Source organism: Lycorma delicatula, chromosome 13 (genome assembly GCF_047948215.1).
Source record: "Lycorma delicatula isolate Av1 chromosome 13, ASM4794821v1, whole genome shotgun sequence".
Taxonomy (NCBI): Eukaryota; Metazoa; Arthropoda; class Insecta; order Hemiptera; family Fulgoridae; genus Lycorma; species Lycorma delicatula.
In genome coordinates, this window is record NC_134467.1 from 17,344,423 (window position 1) to 17,370,521 (window position 26,099).

The 26,099-nt window shown below is 31.2% G+C and overlaps 1 protein-coding gene across 2 annotated transcripts; it reads left to right on the forward strand.

Moving 5' to 3' along the window:
• The first annotated feature begins 966 nt into the window (after positions 1 to 966).
• Positions 967 to 24,492, forward strand: LOC142333539 (uncharacterized). 2 transcript variants are annotated; one of them, XM_075380806.1, is made up of 5 exons: positions 967 to 1,086; positions 6,927 to 7,088; positions 12,874 to 13,037; positions 17,871 to 18,020; positions 22,260 to 24,492. In XM_075380806.1, the coding sequence occupies exons 2-4, from the start codon at positions 7,023 to 7,025 to the stop codon at positions 18,010 to 18,012; spliced, it is 372 nt and encodes a 123-aa protein (XP_075236921.1). In that variant the 5' UTR covers positions 967 to 1,086; positions 6,927 to 7,022; the 3' UTR covers positions 18,013 to 18,020; positions 22,260 to 24,492. The 2 variants fall into 2 exon arrangements, with proteins under 2 accessions (XP_075236921.1, XP_075236922.1); XM_075380807.1 differs by lacking the exon at positions 17,871 to 18,020.
• The last annotated feature ends 1,607 nt before the right edge of the window (positions 24,493 to 26,099 follow it).

Here is a 26,099-nt window from a genome sequence, read left to right on the forward strand (position 1 = left end):
TAACAGCAGTGAAAGTATGCCACAGCGCACTGCTAACCCTTCTTTTTCTGTTTAGCCTTCAGAACCACTGTAACCACTGTGCGGTGGCACTACTGACACGCCTTCAAATATTACATACACTATAACATATATATCTGATGTTTCATAGGAATCAGAAAAATTCATTGTAGACTAGAATCCATGCATGAGCAATAGTTTCTTTAATATTAATAATTTTTTTTTCCTTAAAGGTGCTTTCTAATTTTTTTTAGTATGATCTATAGACTACTTTTGACTGTTTTTATTAGCTGAACAATTCCTAGCAAAAAATTAATTTTTAGGCTTTATAAATAAATTTCTTCAAGCAATAGTAGTGCTTCTTCAAGAATGTATAGTCATCTATTATCTCAAGCAAACCTGGTTAGATCAGATTTGTTGATATTATCGGTTTGTTTTTATGATTGTTTTTTTATTTCAATTAATTGTCAAAATTTCCTTCCAGTTTTTCCTCTCATTTTCGACCGTAATTTAGTCTGTCTTAATTTATTTATTCATAATAACAACCAGCTAGTTATAGTTAAATTATTTATTTATTTTGGGATGAGAAATTAAATGAAGTTTGTAGCATGTGAATAGATGCTAAGCTTGATTAGAATCTGATTTCATTATTACCCTTTAAATTCTTTATTTTCTTGATTTTTAAGTATTATGTATTCTTATGCAATTTGTTGTTTTGAATGCGAAACAGTAAAGCTTCAATAACAATTAGAACTAACACTATACTTCTGATTTAATGCTTTTTAAAATCCAGCGCCATTGAGTTATTGCTGATGAAAGTATGCTGTTTTGATTCTTAGGTAACAAAACATTTTCTATTGAGTAATTATCTATGTATTTAGTAAATTAAAAAAAAACCAATATTTAGTTTTACATCGTTGTTTATTTTTTTTAAATTATTATTTATATAAAAATGAATGTGTGTGTTGGCAACTTTGAACTAAACCGTCTATCATGGGTAGATGCTTGTCAACGTGTATTTGTGAAAAATGCTGGCTTTTATTTGAGGTTTGTAGTTTGTCGAGTTGCAGATTTAATTTTTAAACGAACGTAAGTAATTTTACAGTACCTTGAATTTAAATAGATAGAATTTCTTTTCAGTGCTAAAAGCAGTCAAATATCTATTAATAGCGTAGCCTTTCCTATATCTCGCAATTCCGCTTATTGAAGTATTTATATGTTTTTATTTCAGTTAGACGGCTTATTATTATCTAAGTTGTATTGTAAATAATTTGCTGACATGCATGTTTTAATGAAACCCCAACAAATACTTTTAAAAAACAATTCATTAAAAGTAGTAATTCACTTATTAAACAGAGATGTAGAACAATTTTTGAAGTTTTATCAGCTGAAGGGTTTTTTGAAACCGATTCTGAAAAAGGATGAAATTGTTCTTTAGATTATTAATACCTAACTTATCCTTTTTCATTTAATTTTGAGCTTACTAGGTGATAATTTTTATATCTGTGTCCTGGACTTTTAGTTTAAGTTAATTTGTTCATAATGAAATAGCATATTTTTACAAAAGACATAACAGCAACAAAAGAATACAAAATAGTTTGATTTTCACAAAATTTAAAAAAAATCACAACAACTGTTTTGGTGCACAGTACCTTACTCATGTGTTGCAAGCTAAAATTACATGCAACAAAAAAGGTAAATTCTGAAAGAGATAAAAAGCAACAATAGGAATGTATATGTGTATCAGTAATCTATAAATTTAACAGTAAATACTGTTATTGTTATTAACAGTATTTACTGTTAAATTTAGTAAACTGAAAAATCTACTAAATTACTGTACAGTAAACTGAAATAGTACTTACCAAAAGAAGCCCATCTCACATCCATAAGTTTATCATGTGGTCGTTTAAAAATAAATTAAAAATTTCAAGTTTATTAATTTCCATTGACTAAAAGGTTCAGTTTCCAACCTTTGTTCTCAACCCAAAGTTCATTGAAATAACCTTGAAATAGGATTTTCAACAATTAATAACAAACTTAATTAGAAACCCTCTTATTAATGGAAAAACAAGATTTGTGGCCTTTTATACTTAATTTACCTAAAGAATTTGTCAGATTTGAAAGCACTATTAACATTTCTGTCTCTGAAAAATTTTCTCATTTTTTTTTGTGATTTACCATATAAGTGAGTGTGAAATTTATTTTGTTGAAATTAGTTTACTAATTGTTTTTCTGTAAAATTTATTTTGAAGCAGTTGACCAATCAGACTTATACATTATTTACCACTATTTGTCTTAAAATATTAAGTTCTTTCTCAAAATTATGATTTAAGATTGGAACATTTAACAGTCTATCACTATTAGAATATAACTATCAAAATCCACTAATTTTTGTACAAATAGATACAGTGATATGCTATGAATGAACATCAGGGTGTGAGTGTTTGTAATCAATGCCAAAATCCAATTTATTGATTATAGTATACGTAATAAGACAGTAGAATTATTTTGTTCAACCTCCAAACTAAAAGTTACATTTTTATATAATGTTTTAATAAAATTCAAGAATATTTTTAATTATCTCAATCTACTTGTTAAACCACTAAAGAATATCATATACGTATCTGTACCAAACTTTGAAGTATTTAAATAAAGGATCAGCACAAATTCTGTTTTCCAAATAAGTCATAAAAATTACAGCAGCTAATTGACCTAGTGGATTACCTATAATTAAATCCTCCTTCAGAGTGTAAATGGTGTTAAACTCAATATAATTTTGATTAAAACAAACATTCTATGCCTCATTTATGTAAATTTTTGAAACTTTGCTAGTTTTTTGTGTAATCTTAACAATATTGTTAACATCTTACAGTGGAATACTAGGAAACAAATTTTTTACATAAAAAGAAAGCATAATAGAGTGATCTAGAACATATAAACCCTTAATTTTTTTTAACAAAGAGTTGAGTTTTTATTCCAGATTTAATTGAAATTTACAGTGAGATTAGATAATCAAAATCCTAGACAATTTAACAGCATCAGCATTAACATATGAAACTACTGATGTAAAAGGATGATTTTTTTTGTTATATAAGAGGGTATAATTTGTGTAGCTGCCTATTCATTACTGTAAACATAAAACCATCACTCTCCCTAAAAGTAGATTACTTCTTAATAAATTTCTTAATTTCCGATTGAAATATAACTCTGTTGAATCCACCATAATAAATAGTTTCCACCAAAATTCAAAAGTTTTTAGTTATAATTCATTTTCCAAAGCAATAACTGTTTTTCCTTTATCTACAGGTGTAAAAATTATATTGTTCTCTAATGTCTTATTTTTTATAGACTTAATTAAAGCTAAGTTTCTAATAAAGTATGAGTATTATAATTATAATTCTCACAATTTCTAATTCTTGTAGCCAAACCATGTTTTTCAGAATTTATCTTGTGTAATGAGATATGCTTATTAACTTTATTTTCAGAATTCAATCCTACTCCTAAAATTTCTAAATCCTTCATATATTTGTTTGATTAGGTTGGAACTAAAACGTTTCTGTAAAAGTTGAATTTCATGTTCGCCAAATTCTACATGTGTTAAATTGATACCAAATGAATCAGCTTTCTAAACAACCAATCTAACAGCATTTTGCAAAGTACTAAGCTATGTTTTTTCTTCAAATATTTTTTGTGTATAATCTAACTTACAAATCTAATAATTGAAACTAAATATGTTGCAATATAATCACCTGTTTTGAATATATAACTGGTAAACATAAATATCCTGCTTTCTATATTTGGTTTTTCTATCTTCAACTATCCAATTCCAAATGCCTTTGACTTAAGTTTTCTTGGATAATGCACTCCTACTGTCAGTACTAAGTATCATATATCTTTGAGTAAGGTTCTTCTTCAAATATACATTGAAAAAACAAATATTCTGCATAGTAATTTTTAATGAAACAGTATTTACTGTTAAATTTATATGTTACTGATACATCTGTACATTATGTATTGTTGGTCTTTATCTTTGTATTTGTCTTTTTCATTGTATGTACTTTTAGCTTTAGTATTCTGTTTATAACATCTGGACTTACTGTATTCCAAAATAGTTATTTTCATTTTTTAAATAATTTTGCGAAAATGAAATAATATATTTCTTTATTTTATTTTGTTATGATGGATTTTCATCAAGTAACAGCTTCACCCATAAGTTAATTAACTTTGTTGCTAAATATGCTCTCAGTGTTACTTAATAGTTCTTGGCAAGTTTAAACAATCAGTTAAATCATCTAAAGAACATTGATTAAGTTAGCATCATAAATTGCAAACCTTAAATTGATTGCAATTTGTTTATTTTGTTACAGGGGATATGTTTTCTTCTAGAACAATTCCTTCCAAGAAATGTATTATTATCATAGTTTCAATATTTTAACATTTTTTTTTTACTAGTTCACATATTAACTTCTAGTCTTAAAGTTGTATCATTGCAGACATTTTTTCAAGGCATCAAAGATGTCTTTTTGTATTGTTTCACTAGTGTGTAAACATCTTCAATTGGATTCAGTTAAATTGGTTGGATAGATGTAAATTTTTAAAACTGAACACCTTTAGACTAAAAAATGTCAACTTGCATCATTGATCTGTTTATTGTTATTTATTATGATATATGATTGGTTTCAGTTCAGATTTTGTTTGTGATGATTTCCATCGTGTTTATTTATACATTTCTGTTTTGCTAAACTGTAAATCGGAATAGGTTATAAAGTTGATTCGGACTGTTTTCAAGCAAGACTATGATGTAATAAAATATAGGTTATTGATCATTTGCAATTCCCTTTGTTTTATTATTTTTTGACAGGATATCCTGGGTAATTTAATAAGCCGAAATCCAACTAGTTTAGTCTTGAATGTCATTTGAAATGATTCCGAGTTTAAAAATGCAAAAAAACATTTTATCCTGCTAGTGGTACGGTACAGTTTTGTCAAAAACCATGGACCATTTCTAAGTTAAATTTAATTAGTTAAAAGATATACAGACATATAATCACTAATAAAAAAAAGAAGAGCCCACAGTAATATTAAGATAAAATCCAATGCATATCTACTTTTAATTTGTATAGGACTGTTGATAATAAATACTATAAAATCTCAGATGGTCACAGTAATGTTTTCTGGAAATTATTGTATTATTCAAATGAATCAAAGCTTTCTCTGTAAATAATGTTTAACATTTTTGAAGAAATAGAAACAACAAAATAAATGACTATTTTATGAATAATTCTGGAGTGTTATTTGTTGGTATTTAAAGATGGAACACAGAGACTGGACTCTAAACCATCTGAATTTTACACTTTTAATATAAAATAGCTCTAAACATTAATTTACAGATTTGTAAACAAAATGTGGAAGAATAGTAAATATTAAAAAGGGAGGAAGTATAGAAAAGTAAAATGATCAAAAAATATTTTCATGCTTCCCATGATTAATATTTTTTCCTAAAAAAAAAAATATTAATTTAGTTTCTTCAAAATGGATACTGGATACTTTGTATAAATTTTTATGAAAAATTGTGCAACATCTTAAAATCCATTCTTCCATTAAAATGTATTAATTATATTAATTTAATTTGAAAAAGATTTGTAATAACAGACTAAACCAAACTTCGACAAACATTTAAAAAAGTTTTCTGTTTTAAATGCCTTATTTTTTAAAACTTAAATCAACTTAATTATAAAATTACTAATTTTTGTGAATGGAAAGACAGCACTGCTAAGAACCATGCATGATTTTGTTGAGTATATATTATTGTGTTAATGTAAAGAAACATTAGAAGTCTATTCAAAACAAATGACAGGATGATAACATGTTTCTTGTTCTTGTATAAATACATTATAACAATGAATGGCTCTACTTTTATGAGTAATATAAAGAATTGACTTAAGTAATTGAGTGAGAAATTTTCAACCATACCAGTACAACTATAAGTGAATACAATATCTTAGTCAAATGAAACTATGTCTGTCTACTAGGCTCATTTGAAACAATGAGAACAGAAAGTGGATGTGATTAATCAGCATGTAATTTAAATATAAAAAAAAACTTTTATCAATTTCTGATTCTCAGAAATAGAATGATTTAAGACCAGTTCACCCTTAGTTTAAAATCTGTAATATTTCAACTGGGACTTGAAAGCTCCAGACTATATATTCAAAAAATACTTTTCTGAAAGAGCTTCAGAAGTAAGAATTAACGTTTGATAATTTATTAATTAAAAATCTTTCCACAGTTTCCATACCCTACAGAAAAGAAAAATTATTGTAACTCATAACTTTGAAAAAGGTATTCATAGAAATACAGGAACTGCATTCTTTGGTTCAGGGAAAATGTATTTAAAAGTTCTCTTGTTTTTTAAATTATAACGGAATGGCTATCATGCGACAGAGTATAATACAGTTATTTCAAGTAAATTATTTATTAATAAGCGACAGTCACATTTAAATGTAGTGAGTTCATTCACAGTTACTTAATATTGGAAATCTAAACATAAGTTTGCTTGAAAGCTTTCACTAATTGACCTATCACTAATTTTCTTATTTTTTCTTGGGTTGCGAAAAAGTTGAAATTTTTGCATCATTACTTCCACTGGAATGTAAGGAGGAGTATTTGATAAATATGTGTAAAATGATGTTTATAGTATTGTTATTTAATCATTATTAGTTTGCCACATTTTGCTAGCAGCATTCAAAAATTATTTGAGTGTCAGCTATTTTGATGTGTTAAAGATAGGTGGAAGAAAATTTGTGTAGTGATATAACATTACTTTTTAAAATTAAAACTATCCAGGAAACTAAAATCAGACTGGAATTTATTACTGTGAGTTAGCTCTGTGGATTATAACGATTTACAAATGTTTTGGTCATTTTCAGATTGGTCATATTAGCACAAATAATGCTGGAAGTTGAAGATAGTTTGTTGAGATTACCACAACTGCAGAGAATATTGAAAAGATTTATGATACTGCGATGGAAGATAGAAGATTGAAAATGCATGAGATCTCTAAGACAGCAATAGACATTTCAATTGAATGGGTGCGTAATGTTTTACACAAATATTTAGATATGTGAAAACTAATCAAATAATGGAGCTACATTTGGTCAGTCTATCAAAATGGGAATGAGTAACGATCTCTAAGTGTGTTTTGAGGCTGATTTAATGTAATTGAGAAGAATTTTTGTGCTGTATCATAACAGTTAATGAAACCTGACACATTACTGTCTGAAACCACGGAGCAGTCAGAACAGTGGGTTGCAGTTGGGGGAACTGGCTTTAATGAACGCAAAAATTTGTTTCACTAAATGCAGGAAAAATTCCAAAAGACCAGTCTTTTGGAATGCTTATGGCATAATCTTCATTGACTTTATGCAGAAGGGTAAAAGGTACATTTTAACGCCACCGCAGCTACAGCTTTATTTAAAAACAAAGTAGTTAATTGGATTTCGGTAGAAAATGGGCCAATAAAGAGTTTAACATAGAACAGTCTCTTTATTCATTTTAAGAAATGGTTATTTATATTTATTTTATAAATATAATTTAACCAAACTTAACCTACGCTCGCTTTGCTATGAGCGAAGCGAGCATTTCCTCCGTATAACTTTTCAATATATTTGACTCACCTATTAACCTTTTCTTTAAATAAACCTTTTATATAAATTGATATACCATCTTTATGTAACACATTAAATTTTAATTTCATCAGCTGCAATATATCCTCTGACATCCAAGGTTTTCTACCAGTTCTCTTTGTTCCGCCTAAGTTCGCTTCTGCTGATTTAAGAATTTCCTTTTTAACATTCTCCCATTCTTTTTCTATATTCTCTACCTTATTGTTTTTAGTTGGACCTCTTGTGATGTTCTCAAAATTCTTCTTTACCTCCTTTTTATCAAGCTTCTCTAAATTCCACCGATTCATCTAACACCTTTTCTTCAAGTTTTTTTTTAAGCCCCAATCTACATTTCATTATCACTAAATTATGGTCGCTATCAATGTCTGCTCCAGTGTAAGTTTTGCAGTTAACGAGTTGATTTCTAAATCTTTGCTTAAGCATGCTATAATCTATCTGATACCTTGCAGTATCGCCTGGCTTTTTCCAAGTGTATATTCTTCTATTATGATTTTTAAACTGGGTGTTGGCAATTACTAACGTGCAAAACTCTATAAGTCGGTCCCCTCTTTTTCCTTTTGACCAGCCTGTATTCACCCACTATATTTCCTTCCTTGTCTTTTCCAATGCGTGCATTCCAATCTCCCAACTAGTATTAAATTTTCATCCCCTTGTATGTGATTAATTGCTTCATTGATTTCTTCAGATACACACTCTACTTCATCATCATCATGGGGGCTTGTAGGCATACAGACGTTAACTGTCATTGTCGACTAAGTTTTGATTTTATCCTTACTTACTACAATGATTCTATCGCTAAGCTTTTTAGAATACTCTACTCTCTTCCCTATCTTCTTGTTTATTATGAAACCTATTCCTACCTGCCCTTTATTTGACGCTGAGTTAATTATCCTAAAGTCACTTGACCAAAAGTCATTTTTCTCTCCCCACCAATCCTCGCTAATTCCTACTACACCTACATTTAACCTCTCCATTTCCCTCTCTAAATTTTCTAATCTACCAAACGTTTTTAGACTCCCTAGCATTCCATGCTCCGATGTGTGGAATGTTATTTTTTAATTCTGTAGTGACTCCTTCTTTAGTAGTTCACACCCAGAGATCCAAACAGGGGATCCCAGTTTTATCCCTAATTTACCTCCAGAATATTTTGCCAAGGAAGGCGCCTCCATCTGTATTACATGAAAATGCAGACAACTACATTTTCTTGGGGAAAAAACAGCTTTTTTTTCCATTGCTTTCAGCTGTGTAGTACTCAGAAGACTTGAGTTATGTTGATATTGCCGTTTAAGTCCTCCTGACCTATGCCGTTAACAGCTACTGAAAGAGCTGCCCTCGTTCAGGAATCATTCCTTGGTCTGGCTCTTAACAGATACCTCTCCAATATGGTTGTACCTTCAGTCCAGCTACTCTGTATCACTGAACTCAAAGCCTCCTTACCATTGCCAGGATCTCAATTCATAGAGAGAGCTTTTTATTAATTACTTAAAAATTGGACACTGTATTAAAAAACTTATCATGTACATAATAACAAAATTTGATTGTCACTACATTCATCCTTGTTAATTATCTTTTTAATCAAAAAACTTTGGGCAAGGGGACAAATGGTTTTGACCATCCCTTCTGAATACAGGAGCCTTGGGATTAACTTCAGCTAGATAGTTCTCCTTCAGTAGTTCTTGTTTAGATGCTTTGTTAAATTTCTCTAGCCTCTTCAGACCTGGAGACACTGAACGACAGAACGGATAACTCATTTATTGAACTTCTAACATGTAAGAACATGTGCAGTTAATTGCTATATGTCGTATCAGGTAATGTCACTTCAATTGTCGAGATCTTCAATTGTAATGCCGAATGGCTTCGAGGGTATGTGGCACTTCAGAACCTTTGCCCTGAAAAGGGCTGTTTGTGGTTTTTGGAGTGGTGGTCCTGAAAAGGGTCGTTTGTGTGTTTTGCGAGGTATCCCTGAGAAGGCCTGTTGAGTTCAGAAGCTGGTCTCCAGTGATTTCAGCTTGGATGTAGTCGGGGAGTTGCAGTTCGTCCATTAGAATTGGACCGAGCTTTCCGTCAGCAGCAGTTTGGTTCCCATTATAGCATGGTAGTGTTGGCCGCAGACCCGCACAGTGTTGGGTTGATGTTAGTCATCTTCTGCAAGTGTAGCTGAGGTGGCCCCCGGGTGATCTCATGCTGGGCCGGCTGGACCTGCTGGTGGGCCTTTCAGCTAGGGCACTTAAATCCCGGCACGCTAGGACAGGAAGGTAGTGTCCATGCATGACGGCCTCAACAGGTCTTTTTCACCAGCAGGAATGTTGGCATCCACCAGGAGCTCTACACCAGGGAACTTCTTTCTTCTTCCATCTTTTTATCCAGCTGGTAGTCTGCAACGGAATAAGCTCACAACGGAACGCAGGAACACAAGGATGGTGGTAGATTTACATATCTCCCTATTAATCGCAGAGTCTGGATACAAGTAACTTGCTGCTGAGTCATTCTTTTTATAAGGTGGGTAATTGTTTATTTGGTTTTTATATTTTTAATTCGTTTATTTATTTATGGACGGAGTTTTGTGTTGCGCTCCAGTCCCATAGACCAGATTGAAAAGATTAACTTGGACCGACCTTGGGAGACTACCCAATGTGCTTGCGTTCTCCCAGCATGATTTACCATCAGTCCATCCACTGAATTCTTTTCGGTGCCAACGCCTTCTGGCCTTGTAGGAATGAACCTCTTGGAAGCCCCAGTTGGAGGATGAAATGCACTTCACTTGCTAGAGGAAATCGCTTGAGCTGACAGTAACCTAGCAGTACTGGTACTGGTCTTTTATAAGTGCCTGCGAATGGTGGGGCTGCAGTGGTGGGAGTGAAGCCCAGTCAGCTGGCTTGGTGCCTCCCTCCAAGCCAGCTGACTGTGGGCCATCTGTACAAGTGCTCCTCCAGCACTTGTACAGATGTGTAGGTATACTGTACTCTCGGTGACATCTGAACAGCTAGTGTTGCATTTACCGATATTAAGTTAAGCAAGTATTTAAGGTCAATGTGACTGCTTTCCATTTCAACCCAATAGACAACTACTCTTGATCATTACTTCATAGATTGTAAGATATTGATCGGCTAGCTCATTGCAGTTTCTTTTGAAAGCAGAGATCTCTTAAGATCAGTGGGAATTCTTCTGTAAGAGTGTATTTAAGATGGATGTTCAAATCCAGTAAACAGAGCGATAAGATTCTTCACTACTGTTTTGGTTATATCTGGGCAAGAAGATAGAATGGGAATTTGAAATACTGCGTTATATGTACAAGAGATTTCTGCTTGTAGTTCTTGACTGCAAGGATTCCTTAAAATCCATGTTCAATCATTTAATATGTCTTCTCTCCTCTATTAGACAACTAGTTTTGTTCTGAACACATCATCATCAACAGTATAAGGAAATTTTTTTACTTGTATCTAGTAAAACATATATAATGATAGTTTTTTTTTAATAACTGCATATAGTTTTTTTCTAAACAGCCAATTGCCTTACCTCACTTGGAGATAACATCTAGAGAAAAAAAAACTATGAAAAGATGATTTTGAGATACGTCTATTACAGCGAGAACTGTGAAGCATCTGGTTCAACTGTAAATAGAGAGTAAGCTCATAAAAACAAACCATTACACCCTTCGTAATCTGTTATCTAAATGTCTGGAAAACATTTATCAAATCCTTTGTCAACAGAAATTTTGTAAAGTGAACTAATGGATGAATCTTTTCTGAAAAGTTTTGTATCCACTTTAAATTAATGTGTTAACACATGAACAACATGCTTTATTATTCATTATATCATTATTTTCAAAGTATTTCTTGATTTTGGTACAATTGAATGGTAATCGGGCTTTGCCATGACATAGAGAAAGAATTAGCTTGGGGCAAAATGTCTTCATTAGATTTGCCAAAGCACGTGTAGTTAAATTAAAGTGAAAGGTATGGTGATAAAAAAAAAATGGGATTGAGTATTGAGTGTTTTTCAAATCTTGTGCATCTAGATCAAAAAAACATATGTGTATGTTTGTGTAGGTACACATGTTGCACTTCATTTGGTCTTTTATCTCAGGATTGACCAATCCTGAAATAAAATTGGGTTTAAATATTTCTACATATTCGGCATTGATTATATTAATTTGTTTTTTAGATTTAGGTTGGGGAATGTCATAAAAAAAAACTGATTTTGATTTTTCAGAGGCGTTTTATTTTATACAAATGTTTATTAAAACATTTATTTTATTCAGTGTCTTACTTTTATTATATGGTAAACTGATAAGATATGGAATAGTCTAAGTAATGTTTCTATTAACACTGTTATTTGTATTTTTTTATCGATAAAGGTAAGATTTGTTCATGATCTCTTTCAATTTTTTAACATTAATTGCCAAGTAGTATGGCATCAAATTGAGTTAATTCATGCTATGGACAGTAAAGAGATGTTAGTAGATTTTCTTGAGGACAACAGGATTTTAGATGATTGAATGGGCATGAAATGCAGGTATTTCTTTCTGATAAACAAAGAGAGAGAGATACTGTAATTACAAAATAAATTTAGAGAAGGGGATATGGCTGGAGGGTAATTGTTTTCCAATTAACACAGTTTTCTTTGGCGAGTTATTTTGAATATCAGTGTAACAGAAAACTTGAAGGGTTGTAGCATTAGCATATCAACTCTTAGAGAATTAGACTCATACTTGGATGAGGTTACGTGATAGAAGTATTACTGTAGAACAGTCACACAGGACATTATTAAATTCTGGCCGCCTGCAACATTAATTTTTGTTTAAGTCAGGTTAGGTTAGAATTTCTCTAGCTTCTGAGAGCAAATTAATGTTCTGGTAGCCTCATAATTCTAAGGTGAGTGAAAGTTTATGTGCTTTTATTTCTTTACTTATTTCTTACTGTTTAGTAATTTATTCATTTCTGTTCCATGTATAGTTAAGGGGATGTTATATTGGTTGCTACTGGTTATGAATGTTGTATTTTAATAATGATGGATAGAAACTGGTTGTATTTTGGTGGCCATTATATTTATACATGATAAAACATTTGTCATGTGTGCATGGTTGAAGGATGAAAATGGTGCAGATGATTTAACAGAAAAGACTCAAATTGTACTTTGTTAAATGTTTTTCCTAGTTTCTGAGTAGATTTTTTTGTATTTTTATTTACAGATACAGAAATTGGACATTTCATTAAATGTTGAGACTCTGTCACAGGTGAATGATAATGTGAAAACTGAAGAATATATCGATTTCTTCAGTTTTCAGATTATCATTCACCTGATGATGAATATTTACAAAAAATCAAGACAGAAGAGGTTGAATTACCTAGTAATGTGAGTTAAATTATAAGATAAATATTATTAAGTAAATAAAGTAAATTCAGTTATTTTCTTTTCTGTTTTAGGTCAATAATATTATATATATATTACACACTTAAATCTTTAAAATTATTTAGTGAAGTAGAGAGTATGTTGTTAATAGATTTGTGGATTTAACTTTTGGATTCTTTTTACTCGTTACTATAATAGATCTATCAGTTGTAAATGATATTGATTACGCTGATAAACATAATTTTTATTTCCTAACATGCAACACATGATTTTAATCTGTTTTTTGATGCTGAAAACGAATATGAACTTAGAATCTTTCTATCACTCCATTTTTGAAAAATTTTTAAATTTTAATTAAAGAATTTTTTTCATCTTTCAACATACAGTTAGCATTTTAAACTCTTTTATTGTATTTTGTTAGCTCATTTTTTATTGTTTAACTTTGTTAACATAATTTATAACCTATAAATAAATAATACTAGATAAAGAATTAAATCATATTATGATATCATATCTAATGCTGAAGAGTGAGTCTTCATGGACAAGATTAATCATGTCTGTGCAGGTCGAAACATGTAACTGAAAACACAGCTGTGTTGTTTGTATTAAACGCTGGATTTAGGAGTGAATTAATTTTGTTCAGTCTTATTGCTGTGTTAAGTTTGTTAACAGTGCAGTGTCATAATGCCTCAAAATTGTGTAAATGATGTGGATGCCTTTTATATATGCAGTGAGTTTACCGTAAAATCAAAAAGAAAAACTTTACACCTTAAATAAAAAACATATCATTTGTACTTTCAGTATAAAATTGGTGATAGGATAAGACGTAGGTTCATCATAAAGTATGCACTAATTGTTCTATATATTTAAGATTTAAGAGCCTGGCTGAAAGGTACATGGAAGGCTTTGCCATTTGGTGTACCTATGGATTGGCGTGAACCAAAGAATTGTTACTTTTGTTTAACAAATGTGTCTGGAATTTCTAAAAAATCTAAACATAAACATACTGTAAAATATCCTTCATTGCTGTGAAGCCTGTTCCTCACAGTGAAATTATTCCAGTTCCAAGCTACCTGTAAATGTATGTTTCGAAAGCAGCGATGAAGAATCAGGCAGTACTGAAGAAGACAATGATTTTAATTTTTAATTATCTTCCAATAAGCCACATCTTATATCACAAGGTGAATTAAATGACTTTGTTAGAGATTTAAATTTATCAGAAATCAAGCTGAACTGTTAGGATCAAGACTGCAAGATTGGAATTTACTTTAAAAAAATACAAAAATTTTGGACTTTCGAAGCTGACAAAAAGAACTTTCTCAGTACTTATGGATGAAAATAATCTGGTTTATTGCACAAATATTGATGAGCTTATGCTTCAATTAGGACAAATTCATAATCGTGAGGATTGGCGCCTTTTCATAGATTTGTCCAAATATAGTTAAAAAGAGGTTCTACTACACAACGGTAACAAATATCTTTCGATACCAATTGCTTTGATATTAATTTGAAAGAGACATACGATATGGTGAAAGACGTTTTTGAAAAAATAAATTATAAAAAACATAGCTGGATTGTATGAGGTGATTTGAAAGTTATAGCTATTTTTTTAGGCATGCAGTTAGCTATACTAATTACATGTGTTTTCTCTGTGATTGGGACAGTCGATCTAGGGGTAATTATATTACTAAAGAGTGGAAGAAATGAGAAAAATTAACTCCAAATGGGAATAATATTATTCAAGAGCCCTTAGTTGAACCCAAAAAAATATTTTTATCCCCTCCATATCAAGTTAGGACTAATGAAAAATTTTGTAAAAGCAATGAAGAAGGATAGACCCGGATTTTTGTACATCAGGCAAAAATTTCTGATTGTAAGTGAAGGAAAAATCAATTTTTGTTGGTCCTCAAAGAACAACTAAAATCAAAGATGTATTTAACTCGATGTTAATTAATGTAGAAAGTGCAGCTTGGGTTTCATATAAAGACGTTTGCAAATATTTTCTCAGCAAACAAAAATCCGACAGTTACCAAGATATTGTTAATCAGCTTTCTTACTTCATACAGAGTTATGAGATATAATATGTCTTTGAAAATACATTTCTTCCATTTGCGTCTGGTTTTTTTCCTGGACAACCTCAGAGACATATGTGACGAACACAGTGAACATTTCCATCAAGACATTTTGGTGATGAAGAGCCGCTATAAAGGGAAATAGAATACTAACATGGTAGCCGACATTAATTCAGTATGTGCCTGATACTATTTATAAAAGAAAAGCATCAGCGAAATCATTCTAACACATGTATCGTAAATTTATAATTTGGTTCTGTGTAGTGTTAGTGCTACAGCTGCTGCAGTAGTAGAATATGAAATAAGTTTTCTGAATTGCGGGGTTCCAGATTCCAAAACAATTAGCGCGACTTTTCGCAGTGTTCAGGAAACCGGTTCACTACCTAGTTTTTATACCAGCTACCAATGATCTTTCAACATGAAGTTGTTATTGATGAAATTATTATCGGTCCAGTTTAGTGCAGTCCAGGCATCAGTATATGACGTCTTTCTAAGCGGATCGGAGTTTCTCATATGATGGTTTGTAGGATACTTAAACAAAACAGGTTTTATCCTTATCATAAACAGCCTGTTGAACATCTGTACAAAGGAGATTATCAGTTTTGCTTGGTGGAGTTGCTGCAACTGGTGGAATACACTTCAACTCCACAAGTATGAAGTATGTTTTGTTTACAGACAAGGCAAATTTCACTCATTGATTTAGCATCAGTGTATGGTGCAGCCTTCTTCACAATCAGCTGTTTGGCTGTTCGTATTACCTGGCAGCTTAAATGAAGGTCTACTTGCACTTTCTTCAAGAAGAATTGCCGCAGCTGCTTGAAGATGTTTCTCACTGAGACACAAAGTATACTTCCAAAATGATGGCATGCCTGCCCACTTCTTTTATGCCATTTCCACTCACTTAAATAATCATTTCCCTGAGAAATTGATCAGTCATGGCGGTCCACATTCCTGAGCACCAATATCATCATAACCATTACATTTTTGCATTGGGGTGGATGAGAAATATATTGTACTAAAAAGAAAAATACATTCTCATGAGGAATTAATATTCTGCATTATGGATGCATCTGCGCAACTTAAGGACAGCCCTGATGAACTAAAAAGAGCAACAAAAGCAGTACAGAGGCGTGCAAAGAAATATATTGAAAATAGCAGGCTCATTTTTGAATATATATTATAAACTAGTATGTATAATGCACTTTGATCTAGTGTACTGCTTCTAAATAAAATTCAGATTTTTTTTTACTTTCCTTTGCTTTGTTCAACTTATTAAAAATCCTGGGAGAACTTCATGATACATTTTGTATAATTTTTCTTTATCATATTATGCATATAATTTTAACTTTCCTGACAGCATAGCTCTAGAGCTATGCCATTTAATGGGTAAACCAATTTTGATAAAATTTACCATAGACATGTATATATAGGGTAATTTGTTGGTAAAAGTTTAGAGTCAATATCTTTAGGAGATATTTTTTTTTTTGCAATCAGTTTTCTCAAAATTTGGCCAGCGTAACTTTACGTAAAGTTTGTACATGCGTACCTGTTTATCTGCAATTTTTAAAAAAAATTTGCCCCCCAAATTTCCCCCTTCCCCCTAATCAAAAAAACAATTTTATTTATTGTATATTGTTAACTGAATTTTTTTTGTCTTCCTAAGAAGAGCAACAGTGCAAGCGGCAAAAAAATACTTACGTGGCAATATTAGGAATGGGGGAAAGCCGATCAAAGTTTAAAAATATAATTTTTTAAACTCTTTGGTTTATTTAAAATTTTAATAATATTATTACAATAAATTTAATCATAATTCACCTCTCATCCCAAAAATGAATCTTAGGTAACTTTTTTTCAGTGGATTTTTTTTTTTTTTTAGTTTCTTCCATTTAACATAATAGTTGTAGGCAAATCAAAAACCTCATTTGGAAGGTCATTTTGATTTTTAGGGTCAAAAAGCAGAAAAGAGTAGAAAAATATTAATTTCTAAACTTTTTTCATGTATCATTATCTTTCTACCATATAAGAATAAATAATCAATGTGGGAAAGTATAACAAGTTTGTTGTCAGCTATATTTTTTTTTTTTTAACCAAAAAAAATACTTGAAACTTTTCAGTATAGCCCCCATGAATTTAAATGCACTTTTTTCAATGTTGTGGAAATTTCATAATCTCTGGATCAATTGTATCAATCAAGATGACTACCTTACTGCTTCCCGAGCGTTTGTATCTTAAATTAGGTCATCGTATATATTGAATATGTGAGTACTATAATTACGCCAATCCTGGGACAAAGATCAAAAGGTCGTAACGATTCTGGAACAAGGTCAACGGTCAAAAAAATGATTACATCACAAAAGAACTACTATCCCTTCTCTAATGTCACAAAAAAATTGCTATGTGCTTGCTGACTTTGCATTAACCTTGTTTACCAGTCTGAATGTTTTCTGGTGATAATGCATTTGCGTCAGACTTGTTTACTGGTTTATTAGAAAGTTATTTCTAGGACAAGGTCAACTGTTTCATATAAATGTCCACCATTTTTTCATATATTCTTACCACATTCTACTGTGCCATTGTATACTGTGTTACTCTGTTCTTTTATCTTCAACATCTTTATATCTTCACTTTCATCCTTATTATACAGGTGAGCAAAATATTTTAATAATTAAATATCTAAATATAAAATATAAATAATTGGGCACTTAAAATTATATTAATTTTAATTCCAGCAATAATTATTGTAGGATATATATGTATGTTTTAGCACAGTTCAAGGTCGCAGTCTGCCTGGGTGCCTGCCTGCCTCAAGTGTGATGTCACAGGCGGGGTGCCTGGAGAAAGTTTATCTGCCTATAAATCTCATATCCTATATAGGTTGGATGTTAGCACAGTTGAAAGTCATGTGACATCAGAGGTGTGTGTTAGATCTAAATCTCGTATCTTATGTAGGTTCGATGTCAGCATAGAATTTACTGATCTATATCGTATTTTACTAGGACCGATGTTAGCACAGTTGAAGGCCATCTGATGTCAGAGTAGTTGTCACCTGCAGCTATTTAAATCATTTATCTTGTGTAGGATCGATGTTAGCACAGTTGAAGGTCATGTGACATCAGAGCAATTGTTGCCTGCGGCCAGGGCTCGAGACACTAGTGCTGGCAGTTGAGGTACAAACTAGATGAAGATTCTAGCGCTGGCAGTTGAGATATGAACTAGATAAAGATGCTTGCGCTGCAGTGTGTTACAGCGGAACTAAATAGACACTTGCACTGGTGGTTGAGTCAACTAGATGAGACAATAGCACTGCAGCAGGTTATAACAGAACTAAAGTCGTACAGTTAAATAATAACAAAACAGTAATAGCACAAAATACGATTTAGTAAATAAATTATATCAGAGCAGTTGCTGCTTGCAGCTAGGGCTCAAGACAGGATATCTAACTGGTCTTGCGAGATAGGATATGAGAGTAGTTTGTCGTTTTAGCTGGTCGAGTTGTGCTGCTCCTGGCTATCGAGGGGTATCAAGTCAATAGTGGTAACCAAGCAGTATCGGTCCGGTGCTGGTAGGCAAGGCATATCTGTATCTCTATAAAATCAATATCTTTTTTCCAATGGCATCATTAGCAAGCAAGTGTAGGACTATGACATTTGATCATTCATCATATCATTCTTTAAGAGAGTGCAATTACCGAATGATATCCAATCAACCCTATAGAAACGAGCCAGACTAGATCTCTGCAAATCAAATGTATTCAATCTCTGGGCTACAGCAACCCAAAAATTTAACCTGGAATTATATCAGTACAAAACCTTTCTGGTGATAAAGCAAACTATAATGAATTTCTGATAGACAATGGGGAGATACAGAAAACTTGGTTACAAATTCAATTAAAAAGACGGGTTTGATTACCTTCAGCCTTATTCTGGAATGTGAAGCTTTTGTACAGAAGACAAATGTAATATGGAATAAAGACAATATAGAAATCTGCAGTGGTGATATTTGAGTAAATGACGAAGGTGAAATAGAAGAGGCAATCAAAAAAGCATTTCACTTACTTAATAAGAGAGAACAGTTGACATCTAGTTAGTGTTAAACAGCTTGTTGCTTCATATAACCATAAACTAAAAGGGTGTGGTTACTGGATGATAAGGACAGGGTAGGATCAGGCCTAGATAACTGTCCTCCTCAGGAATTGAAAACAAATTATGCTAGGTTAGATCTATGAACCGTCACTATTCAACATAATCAAAAGCACATTCACTAACTAATAATACAACATAATGATTAAACATTCAACATAATAATTAGCGCATTCAATAACTTTATTAGTAAAATACCACTAAAGCAATGTAATGCTTTACTTTGTACTACTAAAGCAGTAAGGTGAGTGAAAATATACATATTCCTACTCAGTTTAAAACAAAATGTTATAAATCTACTGTCTGAGCTGATGAATAAGTATGAAAAATATAATTCAACCTATTCCTGCAGTGTATGCATGAAAGACAAAAAAATTGGCGGATGGTAATGAAGAATACAAAATCAAAGGCACAAACTTTAAAACTAGTAAACAACAAAGCATTAGATAAGGCTTTTGATAAAATAATAAACGAAGAGACAGTCCAACTAAAGGAAATGGGTGATCTTTGCTGAGTATAGATAGTCTGTTAGTCCGCATAAACAAATACTTCCGCTTGTGAGGTTCAACATACATTGATCTCCCTAAAGAAAGGAAAAATTATGCTGTCTGTGTCATGGGATTGGAAAGGAAATTATTCAGTCTGAGCCATTATTGCCTTATCGATTTTGTTCTCTGTTGTCCACAACTGGAAAGATTATGTCAAGCAATTGAGATAAAGCAACCAGAATTGATCAACAGGAAAGTGTTATCTTCCATCATGATAACACCAGGCTCAAAAATCTTAGAAAATTGAGAGTCCAAAAATCTTAGTGAGCCATAGAAAATTGAGAGCTTGGCTAGGAATTTTGATACTTCCACTTTCTAGTCATGACTTTTCTTAACAGTATAAAGTTCAACTTCAAAAGAGAACTGTGAAAATCGCTCAGCGACATTATTATTTTATCTCAAAAATGGGTTAGGTGGTTATTCAAAACTATATTCGGTCTAATAAACTTCATTTGCAATATAAAAAACTTTGTTTTACTTTTGTATTAAAATATGAATAAACATTTCTTCTACCTTATATATTTATTATGTTATGATCAATATATGTTTATGAGGTTTTTTGTCTTGAAACAGGAAAGAAGCTAGAGGGTGGAGAGCATTCCTACTAGTATTATCTATACTCTTTCTTCAGTTGAGTAGTAGTCACTAACTAAGCAGTGAAACATTGGCCGCAAAAGAGCAAGTTACAGTTGTATTGATTTAAATTGGAAGTAGGGTGTTAACGCGCAAGAAAATGGAACCAAGCAGCTGGAGGAAGTTTGATGTGGATGAGAGATATGTGCGAAGTTGGATTGGAATGAAAGAGGTTCTTGAAAAACCATCCTAAAGTCGACAGTCTTTGTGGAAAGAAGGCAAAATATCTGAAAGTAGAAACCAATTGCTGGAATTTCAAGAAAATATAGGTTGATGGATTTTCTGTGACTGAAAATGTTACACTTTGAATAACATTAAACAAAAGTGTTATACTTTGAGTAAAGTGTTAATTTTCAGACAGCATGGGAAGTTACTCTTACTGGAGTATCTCAGCATGTAGTAACGATGTGGGTTACTTGGCAGATTCCATTTTTTCTATAGAGATCCCATTTTAATACAAGACATTGAATATATGAATACAAAATTGTTTTTATCCTACAACAAATTCTACAGGATGAATTTAGTAAGATGCAAAACGATATTAAGAAAACTATTTAAAAATAAGTTATGATACATTTTGTTCTTCACAGCTCTTTCGTTGAGATCTAGTATATTAATGTTATGTAGAAAACATTAGCTCAATATTTTGTTAAGGCGTAGAGTTGTATAGAAAAAAATGCCTTATATTGAAATAGAAAAGAAACTCCATGTAGTAGGGAGATGATTGAATGAAAGGTTAAGCTTCACAGAATGTATTTTGATTTCATTTTTATGATAGTGTTATATTTAAATTGAATTAACAAATAAGTCGGTGGATTTTGTGGAGCATCATTATTTCAAGGTAAAACATACTTGACCTCAGAAACATGGCTGAATTTTCTCATGTATAATACATACATATATCAGCTGATCGGTATAACCATTCGCAAGTCTGAAGTCTGAATGTTTTTAGAGTAGTTACTGTGGAACTTTGATGTGCACTAGTAAAAAAAAAAAAAAAATAAGAATGCTAATCGAAAAACTGTTTTGCACGTAAGATTACATTTTTTATTAGGATTCTTAAATACATTTCATACATACAAAATCATTCTTATTCATGTAATAAAATGAATTTTAAGGTACGGAAGGTGTTGAAAAACCCTATTTTAAAGATTTAAAGAGGTAGCATTGCCCTCTTATGTCTCTCTTGTCATACTTACCAGAGCTAGTGATTCACCTCGGTCACTGACTTGTTAAACATTATTGAAAATTTTATCTTCTCAAACCTGAATTTATTTTTAAGATCCCTCTTTGGTTTATTTTTCAAGTATTTTATGACTGAAAATTAGTATGCTTATGCTCTAATCAGTTTGTTATTCACCTCTATGAAATTAGTAATTTTGTGCTTTCTGATAATATTTTACCCTCGATTTGATGCTGTTATTAAATATTTTTATATCTATATTCCACTGCCTTCCATTTTTTCCCCTATTTTATATTCATTTTTATCTCTTAACAAAAAAAAAATTGTCAAAAATAACCATAATTTCTGACAGTTATGTAAAAAAAAAATTGTCAAAAATAACCATAATTTCTGACAGTTATGTAATAGTTATTGATTATTTAGTAAACAGTTTTTTTCAATAAAGTGTTGGATAACAAACATTTTTGGTAACCAACCGTGAAAACATGAGAACTGTTTTGTCAAGTGTTTTATAATTTCTTGTATACATTTCGATGTGTTAAATTGATATCTATAAACGGTATCACATAGAGGTATTTTTGGTTGTTGTCAGATTGCGTGTATATAATGTACAGTTTGACTTTTAATCCTTTTTTTACTTTATTTTACAGGATGAAGGAACAATCCAGGAAAGAGCTGAAAATTGTTTAAGTAAGCACGGTAACGTCGAAATGTCTACCTATTTTAAAAGACTTCTGACAAAAGGTACTTGTCATAAGTCTTTTAAATTAGGTAAATATTTATACACCACATGAAAATTCATAATAAGAAGAAAAAATATGTTTGTAACTTTTGTCACAAGTCTTTTTATTCTAGTTTTAGTTTATCTAAGCTTATTAATCATAACAAAGAGAAAATTTATATTTGTAACTTTTTTCAAAAGGGTTTCAATTGTGGAGAAAAATTAAGGAACCATGTTAATAATATTCATAAAAAATTTTAAAATTATGTTAGTAACTTTTGTTACAAGTCTTTTTGTTTGACTGGTAGGCTATGTAGTATTAATATAATAATAAAGAGTTAAAATTTGATTGTAACCTTTGTTTAAAGTCTTTTATTTGCAGTTTATATTTTTAAAAAACATCTTAATAATGTTGATACAAAAGAGCAATCTACTTAACTTTTTTCCAAAGTCTTATTGTTGTAGTATTTATTTAGAAGTACTTTATGATCTTATGAATGTCCATCCCAGAACACATACTTGTAATTTTTGTCAGAAGACTTAATTATGGTTGTTTAAATATTCATTCTATCACTCAAGTAATGCAAGATGATATGATTGTAAGAAATTCTATGTATAAAAAACTTAATAATAATGTTCATATTACGAGGGTAGTTCAATAAGTCCTTAGAAAAAGAAAGAAAAACAAATTATTTTGTGTAGATTTTTTTTATTTTTCAACATAATCTCATTTTAACTCTATATATACCTTTCCAAGCATTTATTCAACATTTTTAAGCTGTCCAAAAAGTAGGATTTTGGAAGGTCGTCAAAATAAGCATTATTTGGGCAGTGACCTACTCATTCGACGTGAACCGTTGCCTGCCAAGCCATTTTTTCAAGTTTGCAAATAAATAAAAAAAATCACTGGGGACGAAATCCAGTGATACAGTGGACGTTGTAATAATTTGAACTTTAATTTCATAATTTTGGCGATCTAAACTGTGCAGGTGTGCACCCGTGCATTGTCTTTATGGATGTTGTGCATTGTCAAATGAGATGTTTATATTCTCGCTCAACAGGTGCAATAACAACACATAATTGTTTGTCCTTTTCCTTTTTCCAAGTAATCAGTGTAGATGATACCGCGTGCATCTCAAAAAACCATGGCCATCTCCTTGCCGGCTGATTTCACCATCTTCGCCTTCAAAAACCCACCGTTTTGAATGTTCCTTTGTCTCTGAAGTGTAGTAATATATCCGTGTTTCGTCCACAGTTATGTATCGATGCAGAAACTTGTCAGGATTGCGACAGAAAAGCACAGCGTCAGAGTTGACCACATGATTGTGTTTATTCTCCACTGAGAGCAAACATGACACCTATCTTGTTGAAACTCTTTTCATATCCAATTTTTTGTGCAAAATTGAAAACACTGTACCTTGTGATATACCTGTGGTCTCAACTATTTCGCACACTTTGATTTGTCGATCGCTCAAAACCATATTGTGAATTTTATCAATCATTTCGGGAGTAGTCACTTCCACTGGATGTCCTGAACGATGTTCATCTTTTGTGAATGTATGGCCACATTTAAACTCATTTAGCCAGTTGTAGACACAGTAGTAGATGTGCCAAGAACTTCGTCCAAGTCAGCTTTGATCTCTTTCAGTGTTAGCCTTTTAAATATAAATGTTTAATCGCCTCTAAAAACTCACTATTTCCAGCTTTTTGCCTCAGTCGACTATGACTATGAAACCATGTAATGGTTACAACTGAAACTAATTGCACTCTAGCGACAAATTATGCTTACCAAAAGGAAACCATTTTCAATACTATGAGCGCAATCTCTTGGATTTTCTAAGAACTTATTGAACGACCCTCGTAATATAAAGTAATGTATGTTTATATCTATTGCAATTCTGTGGGAAAATGTTAATTTATAATATTTTATTTAAGTAGCTGTTAGTGATATATTTTTTTATTATATTTCAATTTTACATTCAAATTATATGTAAGATTATTTCTAGATTTGTGAAAAAATTTGAGTTGTACATCAAATATTGTAGAATAGACTTTAAAAAACTTGATTGTAAATATTAAAAGTTCAGGCAGTTTTTTTTATAGAAAGAGTTAGGTATGAATGATGAAATTATATTTTAATAAAACTTGTAGAAAAAGTATAATTTTAAATAATTAAATCAATTTTTTATTCTGATCAGTTTATAAATGTAGAGCCCATCAGGAATAAGTAGGCTATACCACTGATAAAATTTGATCTGCTTCGGCATTTACCAAAATTGATCAAGGGATCCTTAATTAGAGCAAAATTGTTAAATATTAAATTAATTATAAAATTACAATTAGATATGATTAAAATTAGTAATAATTATTTAAATTATAAACACATGAAAGAATTGTAAGGTAAGTTTATGAAAATACTAAATACAGAACATAATTTAAAACTTAGAAAACGTTAATTATGAATATATGTATTATAGAGTATGAAATATGATTAAGCAAATCCATTAAAGTATCTTTTTTGTTTTTTTATAATGTGAAAAATGTCACCGCTTTTTATGTTATATTAGAATGTACTAGTTGTTTATATACATGAAATTTGTTGCTATTATATTTATTTGTTGAATTATTAATGCTTTTAAGTTTGTCATAATTTTTAAAGAAGATTACTGATTATTGTACATAAGATATTAATGCCATATGGTATTGTAAGGTATAACTTTCAGTAAAGAATTAAACAAATACATTTTATGACGGTTTATTTTTTAATATAACATTATCATTTACAAATAGATAATTATACAATTTATCCTTTAGTTCTTGAATACAATCTGTAGATGATGTTAGTCTATCTAGAGTGTTTCTATTATTGTTATATATACCCCAAAACAATCTCATTTTCACTTTTACCATTAACATCAAACATAATATAATTAAATATAAACGTTTTATTCTTATTCTTTAAGAAAATATTACACTCCTCTAGTCGGATACTAAGTTAATAAACGTCTTTTTTAAACTTGTCACCGTCAAACTTGGCTTTATATCCACACGCATTCACTACATTGCAAGATTTCTTGATGTACAAAAAATCACCATAACACTGCTTACTTGGTGGACCATATCCCTTACTTCCATATAACATATCATAACTATACATCTATTTCAGTATCAATCTTTTATATACAGACTGAACTTTGTATATGGGCATCATTCATCATGTTATGTAACTTTACTATGCAGTATACCAATTCGTAAACAGGGAGGAAATACAACTCTGGTATACTCGTATAAGCTATGGGACATATTTTTCTTCCCAATACACAAATTACAACATAAACCGTTACACTGCTACACTACTTCTTAGACTTACATTTAATGGTGTTGCAACACCTTACAAAATGCAATCATATCCCAAGGTGGAAACTATCCCGCCAGTGGGTGGATGTAGTGAGTCTCAAAACAATATCCTCTGGGCAACTGGGTAAACCCAGTTGTATTTAGCTCTAGTCTCTGTATACTTGGGCTCTGCAGATGTGGTCTTGTATTTCCCCGGTACTCGTGGGACCAAAATTACTATTCCTCAGAGCGAGGACAAACTGCATGCAAAAACTTCTGTTTGATTTTTAATTTTGTGTCCAGTCGCTGATTACGATACCTTGTTTTGCGCCCAGGAAAAAAATGTTTGATGTACTTATAGTATGTGTAGAGTATATTGAAGCTTTAAGCATTTCCAACTCTCTACTTTACAATCTTTAGTCCTGTCTTATGC